The sequence below is a fragment of the Colletotrichum graminicola genome (genome assembly GCF_000149035.1).
Source record: "Colletotrichum graminicola M1.001 genomic scaffold supercont1.45, whole genome shotgun sequence".
Lineage (NCBI taxonomy): Eukaryota > Fungi > Ascomycota > Sordariomycetes > Glomerellales > Glomerellaceae > Colletotrichum > Colletotrichum graminicola.
Window position 1 is genome coordinate 323,883 of NW_007361049.1, and position 14,259 is coordinate 338,141.

General features: G+C 54.6%; 4 protein-coding genes across 4 annotated transcripts; 2 read left to right on the top strand and 2 right to left on the bottom strand.

The window, feature by feature from the left end:
* Positions 1 to 4,123: 4,123 nt before the first annotated feature.
* GLRG_09152 (uncharacterized protein) lies at positions 4,124 to 4,846 on the bottom strand (the record flags this gene model as incomplete). The annotated part of the gene is made up of 2 exons (XM_008099837.1): positions 4,124 to 4,494; positions 4,627 to 4,846. The coding sequence occupies 2 exons, from the start codon at positions 4,844 to 4,846 to the stop codon at positions 4,124 to 4,126; spliced, it is 591 nt and encodes a 196-aa protein (XP_008098028.1).
* A 1,123-nt stretch (positions 4,847 to 5,969) lies between these two features.
* GLRG_09153 (glutaminyl-tRNA synthetase) lies at positions 5,970 to 8,018 on the bottom strand (the record flags this gene model as incomplete). Its single annotated transcript, XM_008099838.1, has 4 exons — positions 5,970 to 6,050; positions 6,104 to 7,344; positions 7,403 to 7,662; positions 7,714 to 8,018. The coding sequence occupies 4 exons, from the start codon at positions 8,016 to 8,018 to the stop codon at positions 5,970 to 5,972; spliced, it is 1,887 nt and encodes a 628-aa protein (XP_008098029.1).
* Positions 8,019 to 9,442: 1,424 nt separating this feature from the next.
* Positions 9,443 to 10,257, top strand: GLRG_09154 (macro domain-containing protein; the record flags this gene model as incomplete). The annotated part of the gene is made up of 2 exons (XM_008099839.1): positions 9,443 to 10,056; positions 10,122 to 10,257. The coding sequence occupies 2 exons, from the start codon at positions 9,443 to 9,445 to the stop codon at positions 10,255 to 10,257; spliced, it is 750 nt and encodes a 249-aa protein (XP_008098030.1).
* A 1,562-nt stretch (positions 10,258 to 11,819) lies between these two features.
* GLRG_09155 (uncharacterized protein) lies at positions 11,820 to 14,237 on the top strand (the record flags this gene model as incomplete). Its single annotated transcript, XM_008099840.1, has 5 exons — positions 11,820 to 11,952; positions 12,021 to 12,137; positions 12,206 to 12,484; positions 12,543 to 12,744; positions 12,803 to 14,237. The coding sequence occupies 5 exons, from the start codon at positions 11,820 to 11,822 to the stop codon at positions 14,235 to 14,237; spliced, it is 2,166 nt and encodes a 721-aa protein (XP_008098031.1).
* Positions 14,238 to 14,259: the final 22 nt, after the last annotated feature.

Consider the following 14,259-nt stretch of genomic DNA (forward strand, 5'->3'; position numbering starts at 1 on the left):
GGGTCTGGGGTGTCGACCCAGCTCACTGGGACTCAGGGAATCGCAATGTTTGTTGTAAGGGAGGGGAGGGGACCGCTGCCGTCCTCGAATTGCCATAGAATGAAGGAAGGGTATCGGTAGTCGGCAGGTTGTTACTCAGGCCAAGACGCAGAGGGTCGTTGCGAAGATGAATAGAGGAGCAGGTTTGCGAAAAGTCACGGAGGGAGCAGAAAAGAGAGAAAAGAATAGAGAGACGTGCGAGTTCGTGGAGTCGGCGGGAAAAAAGGGTTGCAGATGCAGATTGCCGGCGCAAATTCGCACATGCGAGGAGTAATCTGTTGAAGCGCGTAATTGGCAGCGATAACCTTGCGTTGATTAATTGCTCTGTTGTGGCTGTAACTACGGATACTATGTATCTCTATAGCACGCGGCCATCGCCGATCGGCCCTTAAGGGGCAAGTACATAGATTATTATATTCCCTTGTTTTAGGTAGAGAAATCTATCTAAGAAATAACTAGCGCATTAACAGCCAATTGCCCCACCTTGCGCCCGGGCGCACGCGGCCATTTTGCCCACTTTGACATAATCGCCCACTGAGGGCACAAGCGAAGCAAGCTACCTACAGTACTGGGTCAAAAGTCTGTTTACAGCAAAAAGGATAACCCAAAGAAGAGTTAAAGAGAGGACCCATTAATAGCTGGAGGTCACTTCACAGTGCGTCACTAAAGACCTTATGTCCTAACCACCTACTGTAGCTTTTGATTGGCTGTCCTTGTTGCTGTAAACAGACTTTTGACCTAGTACTGTAGCTACCTACCTAAGCTAAACTAAGACACGACAGACACAGACACCCGCATGACAAAAAAGATGGCACACCTAAACACTCCCTGCACTATTATAAGCAGCACAACACTAAATATATAGATATGCCTATATAAACTAGCCAGAATTAATTCTACTATGTTCTACCCACTATTAAATATATTTTTCCTATATCCTAACTGCGTCTTGTGGCTGTGTTAGTATAATAAAAAACACTTGTTAATAGTCTTGGGGTAGATGTGGTGTGAGAAAGTACTTTAGGTGTGCCATCTTTTTTGTCATGCGGGTGACAGACTGGCCCACGGTGGGTAGGAAGAAGCAAGGCGCCAAGAGAGGGAGGATACTGCAATGTCGGAGATGAGGCACCGCGGCCGCAGCCAGCCGGAGGGAGGAGCACCTGCCGTACTACCTACCTGCGTGCCTGCGCGCCTGCCTACCTGGGTGCTTATTAACTTACCTGAGTAGGTAGGGAAGGAAGCTACCCACCTTAGGTAGCTACGGAGTACTGTTGCGAGGAAGGAAGGATCCGAGGTGGAGAATAAGGGAGAGAGGGAAAGAACCCAAAGATGGCTGCCTATCGTGTACTAAGAGACGAGACAATACCTCCCTCGTTGGATAACAGCGCAATTCCGCCATGCCATCATTATCCCATAGCAACCACTAATTCATTTCAATCAAAACCGGCATCGTACCATCTAACCGACGCGACGGCTTGGCCCATTACGCATTACGGTTTGTTCAGACTAGCACTCGTAATCGCAGCCTGCTTAGCCGGGCGGTCGTTCCCCGCCGTTGCGCTGCGCCCGAGCCCGCAAGCTACCCACCAAAACCGACAATTCACTCCATCACCGAGCAACCAAGGGGGTCGCGTGGACAACCAATACCTCTTGGCCCCCTCGTTCTACGGTTTCCTATGACGAACCAACCGACGTACGATGGGGAAGTACCATACCACAAGCAGTAGGTCCACAGAGAAGAGTACATGAATAGAATGAGGCAACCCTACAAGCGCATGCGGCTCGGTCGATGCCAAATAGACGGTTCATCGGCCGAGTTGTCCCAACCTCGCGGCATCACCTCAGATGACGGGTGTGAGTGAGTCTTTGTAATCAAGCGGCAAGCAACAGTGGATTGCAATTGGAGCTGCAGTCGGATGCTCTCTTTTCCAGAACAACACCCCATCCCGAATTCTTGAGGTGCGTTTTCTCTTCTCCTCCAGAGTGTGACTACCTAGCTACCGTAAGCACTCGGCAGATTGAAGGTTAGCTAGTAGGTAGGCTAGCTAGTAGTAGCTAGTGAATAGCCTATAGTAGCTAGCGTATATCAAACGCACTAAGCTTGCTTGAGAAGGCGGTCAGAGTACTTACCAATCATCTCCTTCCTACCCACTGAGCTTGCTGCTTATGTAAGGACGAGCTCCTGCTTTTGCTGATACTAGATCCCTGTTCCTGCCAGCACACTATGCCCATCACGGCGGCCGCGATACCCCCTTCCGTTAGCCTATCTACTAGCCAACCTTCAATCTGTCGAGTGCTTACGGTACCTAGATCCCTGGGCTGGCTGCTGTCACCCATCCTGGGCCATCCATGCATGATGCAAGGGACGCACTGGTGAGGGTGCGGCCCTTCCCTTTTTACCATGACCCATTTGTGTCGCTGCCATATCAGCCGTTCCGCCAATCGGAGTGTGCGTGCCCGCCTCGCTAACCCAGCAGGCATTTCGTGCACGAGCCCATTCGCAGCCCGGCCTCCGATTAAAGTTATCCGACTAGACCAGCCGTCTCCCTCTACGGAGTATCCGTACAGTACGGATACATAGGACATATTGCCCGCCACAGCCAAAAGCCACATTGCAAACCGCACGATGCCTGTCTCCGGACGCCCATTCCGTTGGATTGCCGGTGAATTGCCGATGACATGAGCTGTCGGAATCGGAATCGCCGATACTAACCTACCTGTGCTCAGGCATTTCCGGCCGTTCAAGGTGCGGCCGATTTCTTTGATTTTTGGACAAAATTTTGTCCTCACTTTGAGCCCAAACAAACTTGCCAGCCAAGAAAGGTTGATGCCATATGGTTTGCAATCGACCCCACACCCCCCAAGACCGTCCGTCCTCCATTGGTTTTTTTATCTGTTCTTCCTTGGGCATCGTCTGTCCAACCTCGCAGTTTTGACTCGTACGACTGCCACATGCTCATCTACCCTCGGAGTATCGTAACCCGGACAAATCCAAAGATTTGGAGACGCCCTAGCAAGAGGGAAACCACGGGAACCCCTTGCACTTTGCCTAGCTTCATCAAGTCGATGGGAAGACCCGACATACTGCCATTGGACAGGGACGTAAAGATGGGAGTCAAGGGAGAAAAGAAAAATCGGGAATGTCTCGGCTCTCCCTTCCCAGTGGCCTTTTTCATTAGGCAAGGGGCCAATGGAAACTAGAATATCAGATGAATTGGATTTCTCCCCTCCAAAAGTCCCTCCCAGGATGGATTGGGGGCCGCTCTGGATATAGCTTGTTCAATATTGGGACGAATATAGTCCCAATGTAACGTAGAGTAAAGCCACACATGATGAAGTTACTGCATGAGCCGACGAGTGGCGAAACAGCGTCCGTCAACCCGTAGAAAAAAGACAGAGAAGAAAACCCATCACCCATGCTTCAGCCTGTCGGCACTGGCTGTTTCCCAAGCAAAACAGCACGACGCGTTGCTGCAATCCGACGACTTGTCCAAAGAAGGGCAGGGAATGGGTGGAAGTTCATGCTTCATGCTACATGCTTCATGCAAAAAAAAGAAAAAAGAGAGAGAGAAAATGCCGGTTCGTCTGAGCACCACCCGCCGTCTCAGAAACCATCTTTAACCGTGATTCTGCTCAACCCGGTGGGGGGGGGGAGAGACACTGGGCCCAAGTTCTGGAGGACAAGGGCCATCCAAGGTGGACATGATATTTGCCGTCTGGTAAAACACAACGATCCCTATAATCTCACGTCTTACGCCGCATGCATGGCACCATGGCAGGCATGGGGGGGCATGGGACGAGTGATTATCCGAGCCGCAACGCACCACGTCTCTTGTTGAAACAAACGGCCATCGTCCTAAGAGACCGCACCCGTCCAGCCGGGGTTGATCCGCGGGACATGTCACGTCTTGGGCATCCAAGTCTCGATTATTGGCCGAGGCCGTCTTCGTATCATGGCCGTCATACAATGGGCTATAGGACTGCTAAATTAAGGAGTCCCCTTATCCGCGGAACTCCCTCCGAGACCCGGTCCTGGATTCATCCGAAACCGTCGCCATCCCTCACCCTGCCCCCTCCACCCCGATCAGACGGCATTCGCCAACGCGGTCCCGAGCAAGACGACCGCGCGCCACCAGCCGGCCCCTCCGGCTTTCCGCCCACCCGTCGCCGCCACCGCGTCCCCACAGACGACGACGCCTCTGCCGCCGCCGCCGCACCGCCTCGAACACCGACCCTCGCAGCAGACCATCCCGCTCCCGCACTCCTCTTCCGTCGGCCGGCAGTGGTCCCCCTCGCGAACGCGGGCGCACACTCCGTCTCGGAGCACCGTGCCCTCTGGACAGCACACGCCCACCCGCGCGTCGACGCACCGGTACCTCTCGGCGCAGCACCCCGGCCCGCAGCAGGGCATCGCCGTCGGGCAGCAGTTCCAGTTGCGCGGGAGATGGCAGGCCACTGAGAAAAGAGTCAGAAGCGGGGTTCCAGTCAGTGAAACAGAATATAAAATAGTGAGAGGTCGTATGTGTCTTTTTTTTGGGGGGGGGGACGGAATCATGGAGAACGAGAGGCGGGCGGAACGCAACGTACCTGTGTCTTTGGGGCATGTCTCCCGTCCGCTATCGTCCAGCGCACGCCGCCCTGGCAGGGCAGGACTGCCGACCTCGATTCCGTAGCTCAGGCCCCAGGGGGCGGCCGGCTCTTCCCGCGTCGGCTGCCGCGGAGCCTGAGCATCCCCAGGCGCCGCGGAGCATAGCGCGCCCATGGTCACAGTGGCCGTGAGCAATGCGAGGCTGTGAAACGTCTTCATCTTTGTTGTAGAATGTGCTCTCTCGTGTTTGGTTTTGCGGATATTCTGTGGTGGTAGTGGTGGGGGGGGGGGGGGGGGGGTCCTTAAACTATGCCCCCCGGGGAGTACGCACGCACCACGTCCCTTGAATGGGCTAATGGAGTGATACTCATTCAGATGCGATACGCGGTAGCACCTCTTGTGCAGTCCCGAGCATACCGAGAGGCTCGGACCGGGCGTGTCGCGTCGAGACACTGGGACCAGGTAAAGTGGACTTAACATGCTTAGCTGGAGAGCCTCTGACTCCGCCTCACTAATGGGAAGGCCAGACCGCTCGATTCTCGAAGCTATGATAGACGGCAAACTCATCTAAAGAAACAAAGAAGTAACTCCTCTGTTCAGCATAATAGTCGCCGAATAGGCTCTGTGCAGACGTCGGGAGTTTACTCATTGCGTACGGGGAGAGCCAATCGGACTCCAGATACCACGGTCCTTCCCGGCGTTATATACTGGGTTATCGCATGATTCAGTCAGAACAAGGTAAGTTGGAAACAGCTGGTAGAAAAAGAAAGAAGGAGAGGAGTACATTTGTCGTCGTTTATCAAAGAGGGAGCATGAGCTCAATTGGGCCGCGGCGACAGTCCACAGCGTCTTCTGTCCCGTGAGTTGATCTAGACGGTAGAACCTACACGGAAGGTCCTCGGCAGTGCGGTGGATCAACCGTGGGACTCAATTGTCCCGTACCGGAAGCCATCGGTGTGAATTTCTAGATCAAGTGGTCTACTCTCACATCAGCTTAACATGCTAAGGTTGTACCTGCAGAGTGTGCTGGTCAACAATTTGCTGGACACCGGTCAGAGCGACACCCCGAACGCAAGAGGCGGCGTTGCGATGATGGAAAACCCTTGATATGGCTCTTTCTGAGGAAATTGTAGTGAATCGCGTATGAAGAGGACTGAAGACGAAAGAATTGTGGAAAGGAAAGGCTGACTGACTCCCATTCACCACGGTTTGTGAGGGTTGTTTTCTGGTATATGACCGTTCCCGTCTACGTAACTCCGAAAGCTCCCAATCACCAATCCTCAACGCAGCCCAACTTTTTCATTTTAACCTCTCGCCCGACCCCGTCACAGTCAACAGTGACTCAAACCTTTCCAGCATCTTCCTTCAGCGACACGATGCGGTTGAGGATAATCTTATCCTCGGTGCTATCGCAGTCCATGGCCTAAAATGCCCGTTAGTGTGTTTCTCGGTTTCTGGTCGTTGCGCATGACTTACAAAGTAGGCAATGCGAGTGGCTTGGAAGCGCACACTCTCCGGACCGCCCTTGCCCAGCTCGCTCTCGCCGGCGGCTTCGGGCCAAGGCGCTCGGCGCTTGACCTCGTCGAAACCGCTCTCGATAAGCGCATCGGGGTAGATGACCTCGCTTTCCGGGTTGATGTCGTTGAGGAAGCCGCCCTCAGCGTCGTCAGGCTTCTCGCTCTTGAACAGCGAGTTGTGGATACGCGCCTCGACCTTCTTGGAGCCCTCGGTACCGACCCAGTTGATGTAAGCCTTGGGCTTCTTCGTCTCCTTGTCGAAGACGGCGCGGATCTCGGTGACCTTGCCAGTGGCCTCGTCCTTGGTGTAGGATGTGGCCTTGATGGGGAAGGGCGCGTTGAGCAGACCGACCGTCTTGTTAGGGGCAAGACGGAAGTAGTCCTTGCTGTCCACCTCTCTGAAGTCGGCACGGTCAATGTAAACAGTGGGCGTGAACTTGATGGTGTGCGATCCCATGTTAGGATCCTTGGGAGAGAAGGCCAGCTCAACATCAGCGGGCTCGGCATCCTCAATGACGACGGGAATGGGGTCCAGGACCATCATCAGCCTCGGCACAGTGCGTTCCAGGTACTTGCGCACAGTCTGCTCGAAACGCTTGATCTGAATAACAGAGACGGAGGTGGTGACGCCAAGCTCGTTGACAAAGTCTAGAATTGCGCCAGGCGGCACGCCGCGGCGCTTGATGCCGATGAGCGTGTACAGACGGGGGTCGTCCCAGCCACGAACAATCTTCTCCTCGACCAGCTTGAGAATCTTCCTCTTGGACAGCACCGTCCCGGTGATGCCCAGGCGGCCGTATTCGCGCTGCATGGGCTCGTAGACACCAAGGGTCTTGTTCAGCCACTCGTACGAGACACGGCTCTGGACAAACTCGGTCGTGCACAGGGAGTGCGTGATGCCCTCGAAGCTGTCACACAGGCAGTGGGTGAAGTCGTATGTTGGGTAAATCTTCCAGTCCCAGCCGGTTCGGTGATGCGGTGTGTCGGTCTTGATGCGGTACGCTGCCAAGTCCCACATCTGGGGGTTGCCGTCGGTGATGTCCTGCTTCATGCGCAGGAATGCCTCTCTGGGCTTGTACTTGCCATCCCTCATGTCTCTGAACTTCTGGAGGTTCTCGTCAACGGTGTGGTTGGCGTGCTCGCACCGGAATCGGGGGGAGGCGCCCTTCTCGCCACCGCGCTGGAGCTTGATCTCGGTATCTGGCGGGATCCAGGTGGTCAGTGTTTGAACGCAGGTTAGCGCTCGGGAGCGACTCACCTCCACAGTAGCAGACATAGGCCTTCTCCAGGGTGATCATCTTCTCTGCCAGGTCGTACAGCTTCTGGAAGTTGTCGCTGGAATAGGTAATCTTGTAGGGGGTGAATCCAAGCCACCTGACCATCTCCTCGATTGCGGTGAAGTATCTCTCCTCCTCCTTCTCGGGGTTCGTGTCGTCGTATCTCAGATAGCAAACACCGCCGTGATACTTTGCAAACCCAAAGTTGACAGCAATGGCCTTGGCATGGCCAATGTGCAAACTGAATGCGCTGTCAGAGACGTGACCATGATGAGACCGGGCTTATACCTACTAGCCATTGGGCTCGGGAGGGAATCGCGTAACGACTTGCTCGGACGGCCTCTCCTTGTAAACCTCCTGGAGGAAGCCCTGCTTGAACATGGCCTCTGGGTCCAAGATTACCTCCTCTGGCTTCGCCTTGGGCTTGGACACGGGCTTATCGACTACGGCGGTAGACTTGAGGGCTTTCTTTGCGCGCTTCGCCAGTCTCTTCTTAAGCTCGCCCTTGCTGACCATCTCTCCCGTCTCCTCGTCAAGCTGGAGCTTGACCGTCGATTCGGCCAGCTTGTCGGTGGGATCCGCAGCAGCGTCCGCCATGATTTCTGTCTTCGGAGGTGTGGAAAAGGGGTATGAAAACGGCTTGCGTAAGGTTCCTTGGTATCGTGGCGTCGCTAAATGCTCGAGAGTCGTTCAATTGGGTACCATGAGAGGCTCAAAGGTCGGAAAATGTGTGGTTGTGATGGCGGGGCAACACTTCTTTGACGGTGGGGATGACTCAAATGGATCTAACGAAGGGTCACAGCAACGGAGGGTCGGTGGAAGATTAGATAAGACACATGCCAGATAAGATAGCAAGCCTTTCTAGCCTATTTGATTATAGTTAACCAGAGAGTACCGTTTACGAGTGGTCTGTGCAGAGTCCAGCAGACTGTGGATACCGGCGATAGCAAAACGGTCCCAAAACGGTTCCAGTACTACTGAATTGCTAGCAACCTTGTAAGATTCGTTCCAAATATTCCTGGAAATGTTCTGGAAACGTTTCCTGCGTCTTTATATCGAAATGTCTAATTTTAACTGCATCACCACTATCATCTGGCGGTGTGTATACAGAGTACTCTGCCGGCATATGGGAAATTATTATAGCCGATTAGTTTCCTTTTTATCTATTAGCTAAAACCGTATCGCTAGAATCCACTGTCTGCTGAACTCTACACAGATCACTTGCGCACGGTACTCTCTGGTTAACCAAGGGGGGGACATTGTCAGCTTGTCTGATCACTTATTCGATAAGGTACTGAGATACAAGAGTACGTATCCAAGCCACTGAATAGGTACCTAGAAACCCAGTACCATGATGGGAAGGACCGAACTACCTACCTACCCTATTGACTAGGCTCGCAGCTGACAATCGAACCTTGAATTTACCATAGAGATGAAGAACACCTTGTGAGACAGCGAGGTGTCATAAAGCTGAAAGCTGCCGCTGACTGGGTACTTTGTACACTGCAACTGACTGCCAATCGCCAAGCTTCCAAGGTCATTTGAACCACTCTTGAACAATAACCAATTGATTCAATCTCAAACACAACATCCGGCATTGAGTTGATTATCAATGATAAAGACCTCTTTGAGGCCTTCCTAAAATACCACCCAGACTCTACATTCTTCCTCGGACGGTGTTTGTCTAGCAAGCCATTCGGCAATCAATCAAGCAAAAGACAAGTAAGGAAAATAAGCAATCGTCTGAACAAGGAAGAAGCCCGATAAGCCACCGATAAAGCAAAGCCCCATAACACTCGATCGGCCAAAGCTCGAGCTCAACCAGTAGCTGTCTGCACCTGAATTTAGCGCGGGGTCTTTCTTTCGTCATGGGTTGCTTCTCCTGCTTTCGCTTGGGGGCTTCTTTGACTCCAACACCTCATAAACCAGCCGGCCCTCGCCCGAGTTCGAATCCACCAACCCTACCTAAACCAGATACACCTAGTTCAGTACCGTCTATGCCAATCCGACAAGCCGCCAAGATGGCCACGATCGCTGCTACCGAAATCCCCACCGTCGAGCTCCTCTACAAGCTCGGCAAGCTCACTGCGTCCCGGCAGCCCCTCTACCCACCCAGCGCGTCGCATAACCAGAAGGTTAGCGTTATTCGAGGCGACATCACGAAGCTCCGCGTAGACGCCATTGTCAATGCCGCCAACAAGAGCCTTCTCGGCGGCGGTGGCGTCGACGGCGCCATCCACCGAGCCGCAGGCCGCGGCCTCCTGCAGGAGTGTAGGACCTTGAACGGGTGCGACACCGGTTCCGCCAAGATCACTGGCGCTTACAACCTTCCTTGCAAAAAGGTTATCCACACTGTCGGCCCAGTTTACGACGAGCTCAACCCCGAGTCCTCCCAGGAGAAGCTGGAGGGCTGCTACAAGTCGAGCCTGGCCCTCGCTGTCCAGAATGGCTGCCGCAGCATTGCCTTCAGCGCCATCAGCACCGGCGTCTACGGATACCCCAGCCGCGAGGCTGCCCCAGTTGCCGCCGAAGTTGTCCGCGAGTTCCTTGATGGAGAAGACGGCAAGAAGCTGGACAAGGTCGTCTTCTGCACCTTTGAGATGAAGGATGTCGCGGCCTACGACGAGACTCTCCCGTACGTATAGGGTTCTTAAATCGTCCGCACGTTACTGGTATCGCGCAATGCTGACACACTCTAAGGATCTTCTTCCCTCCCACCGACCAGCCCGCTTCTCCAAAGAAGACTGACGATGGCCCCTCCGAGGAGCAGGCCGAGGAAGCCAAGGCCGTTGCGGCGGAGTTGCCCAGCGTCCCAAAGGCCGATCCTTTCCCGTAATCGAATGAAATTTTACACGACAGAAAGGGACCAGCGCATGACTACAGAGTAGCTGCTCATGGTTCCACGAATGGATACAGGTACTCGGGGAGTTTACGGCGTTAGGGTAGGGGAAAAGCGAACCGTCCAGCATACAGGACCGGACCGTGCACAGAAGCAACTTCCGCAACAAGCTGTCTAGTGTACCTAGGTAGTTTATCGTCTTTAGCCTTCTTGATTTTCCCAAGATCGGTACTGGGTTTGTACACCTCCCTCCTTGCCAACATTATTCTTAGTCCCAAGTGCGCAAGCCACGTGATGGAGGTAAAAACCACGTCGCAAATAGACCGCTCGATTGAAGGAAGCTGCCATTGAGTGTTATCTTGTCATCATGTCGCTTCTTCTTGTAGACAAGGGTTAGTTGACGTGCCGGGCGTGAACTGAAAACAGTTCAGGACAATGCAGGGAACATGAACAAGACAGGCGGTTCGTGGCTAGCAAAGACAGGCAAAAACCTGAATTTAAGACTATTCGAGAGGGTTGCATCGAAAACTTCTATTGCAGCGGTGACATTCTTTGGTGTTAAATCCCCCACACCTTGAAGAGTCAAAAAGGATAAATCTACTTTATTCGCTCAAGCAAGGGATATCGTTACCCTTGACAGATTCAGTGAGGTTTTGGGGGAGCGGTGACCTTTTGCTCAGCCACGCCGGGAAGGCCGCTCATAAACCTTATTTGGCTTTTTGCTGCTAGTAATGCTCAATATTTCATTTTCACTTACTGCGAGTCAAGCTGTCTTGGTCACAGAGTCATGGTCGAGGCATACCAATTTGACTAAGCCCATAGACCGGGATAACAACTGTAACAATAGTAAGGCTTCCAGCCGAGGACAATTTGTTGATGATGGCCAAACCAGAGACAATACGCGATAGATAACAAGGCACAAAAAACCTTCAAAAATACGATAGGAAAAGGAGTGCGCATGTGGCCGTTAAAACGGCATTTCCTTGCCGGTTGTCGGGCTCCCGCACGCCCGCCTGCCCACTAGAGCCGGAGTCGATCCCTGTAGGACAGGCCGCGAACAGAGTAATGACCATGTCTCGTTTAAATTGCTCCATAAGACCCACTGGCTATCCCCGCAAGGAAAGTGGTGTAATGTTATCCGTACCTATGCGCGCGATGTAAGTTGCGGAGATGAATAGCGACAATTGCCTATACGAATAAACTATCCGTTCGTGCTAGGCAGAGAACGTTTGCGGGCAATGGTCGGCACCGGGTTCCGGCCCCAGTCACAGAGTAACCTTGCATCCACGACCTGCCATCTTGAGCTAGCGGCCCGACTCGCGAAGACAGAACAAGCTTCCCATTTCTACTGGGTAGTGCAATAGTAATATCTTCGGACCGAGATGAGATGGCTATCATGGGCCCATGATCGATGGAGAAAATAAATGACGACGGTAATGCCCGTCGTGGAGTATAAGACCGCGGCGTCCCGTCCCTCGGATCGATCCTGCACTGAGCTTTAGTTTCCAGCCAGACACACTCCAGGACCGGACCGTTGCTCACCAGACTCGTTCGCCAACATGCGGAGCTCCTCGGTCGTATCTCCAGCTCTGCTGGTCGCCGCCACGGCGCTGATTCCCTTCGCCAACGGCGCCGAGCCATGTGCCCAAGTCAGCGCTGCTTGGGCGGCCCAGCATGAGTCTGATCCGACTGGTAATCAATCCCGCGCGACCTCCCGTGTTTCTTGGCGCCCCGACTAACACCAAGGTGTGGCTCTGTAGTTACCCCGTTGGTACCGGCCAAATTGGCGCATGCCTGTCTCAACTCGGTCCCTATTGACAAGGACGCAGCCATCGCGCTTATTGACTCTCTGGTGCCATACATGGAGTGGCAGACTGGTAAGTCGGAAACATGGACCGAGGCGGTGGGCTTCTTCAAGTTTGGAGACTGTTGACGCGTCCCACAGATCCCACATACAAGGCGGACCCTCCCGCGGGGTACGACTTTCCAGGATACGACATGTTTGCCGCCCTCTCCAAGATCAGGGAGAACGTTCAGAACCATGTCTACCCCGGCGAATACGCCTTCCAGTCTGCCCTCTACGAGGAGGTCTTTGCTCCCGGACACGACGGCCATTTTGTCTACTACCCCGACCTGCTCACGGCCGTCTTTGAATGGACTCGTGAGCGGGCTCTGGTGTCTATCAGCGAAGACGGCTCGTCTTTGCCGGTGATCAAGATCTACGGTAGGCAAGCCCTGGAGTTCGTTATTCGCATCGCGTTCCGGTCTGACTCCCTTCTCAGAGGAAGTAATCTCGACACCTGAGACTGCATCCGTGGTCACACTCATCAATGGTGTCGATGCCTCCAAGTACTTGGCCGACACCGTCAACAAGGCCAGTTGGAACCGCGACGCCAACTCTGCCTACAACTCCATGTTCTTCGAGATGTCTAGCCCGGCTACTGGGGCTGGCAATGGCTACTTCAGCTCCGACGGTCGTATCCGGTAGGAGGCAGCCTTCAACCTACTTGGGTCCGGGGATTCTCGCTAACATTATCGGCAGCTTCATCTACCAGGGAGCCAATACGACCATCACCTTTGCCAACGGCACCGAGGCCACCTTCGAGAACCATGCGAGGGTCAACCGCGATCTCACGGGCGTCGTCGACGGCCCGTCCTTCTATGCCAAGTTCTGCAATCCTGCGAGCCCCGCGTCCAATACGGCGCCTGGCGCCACCCCCACCAATACCACATCCGTCCTGCCCGGTTACCCCAGCAGCATCGCCTCGACCAGCGATGGCATCGTCTCGGGATACTTCCTTGAGGGCGAAGGCTTCGAGGACGTCGCCGTCATCGTTCTCACAGCCTTCGAGAGCAATAGCACTGTCGAGTTCCAAAAGGTCACCGAGCAGGTCATTGCATCCTCCCTCGCGGCCGGCAAGACCAAACTCGTTATCGACTTCCAGCAGAACGGCGGCGGCTACGTCCTTCACGGCTACGACTTCTTCCGCACGCTGTTCCCCCACACGGTCCAGGACGGGAACTCCCGCTGGAAGGAGAACGACGCCTCCCTCGCCGCTGCCGAGATCATCTCCGACGTCGTCGCCGACGTCAACACCCTCACCAACCCCGACCCCGAGCTGATCAGCTTCGCCGAGATCTGGTTCAACTGGCGCTACGACTACAACCTCACGAACCAGCCCTTCACCTCGTATGAGGACAAGTTCGCGCCGCAGGTTTTCAAGGACACCAACTATACCGAGCTGATGCGCTGGAACCTCAACGACCCCCTCACGACAACGAACAGCACCTTTGGCATGGGAATTGGGATGCACGGCTACGGTAACCTCGTTGGCCTCCCCCAGCCGTTCCTGCCCGAGAACATCGTCATTCTGTACGACGGCGTCTGCGCCTCGACCTGCACCATCGCCTCGGAATTCCTCCGCCACCAGGGCGGCGTCAAGTCCATCGCCTTTGGCGGACTCCCTGTCGAGGGCCCCATCGAGGCTATCGGCGGCGTCAAGGGCTCCGAGGTCCTGGACTGGAGCGACATCTACGCCTACACCAGCTCCCTCCTCCCGTACGCGTCGACGGACGAGCAAAAGGCCGCCTTTGACCGCTACATCGACCTGCCCCTGAACCGCAGCATCACCGCCGCTGTCAACGTCCGCGACCAGATCCTCCGGGACAACATCGCCGATGGCATCCCCGCTCAGTACGTCCGCGAGGAGGCCGACTGCCGCCTCTACTGGACGCTTCCGATGATCAGCGATGTCACCGCCGTCTGGAAGGCGGCCGCCAACGCAGCCTTCAACGGCGGTAAGTGCGCGAGCGGAGGCATCGAAAAGAGAGACGTGTCGGAGAAGGCCGAGAAGTTGCGCAAGGACTACCTGAAGACCTATCGACTCCAGCAGCGTTTCGAGCCCGTCCCTCGTGACACGCCAGCCACGGAGAACCGCTTCTGGAGGAGCAAGCATGTGTTGAAAGCAATCAAGTAGACAGAAAATGGCGGAAGGCATT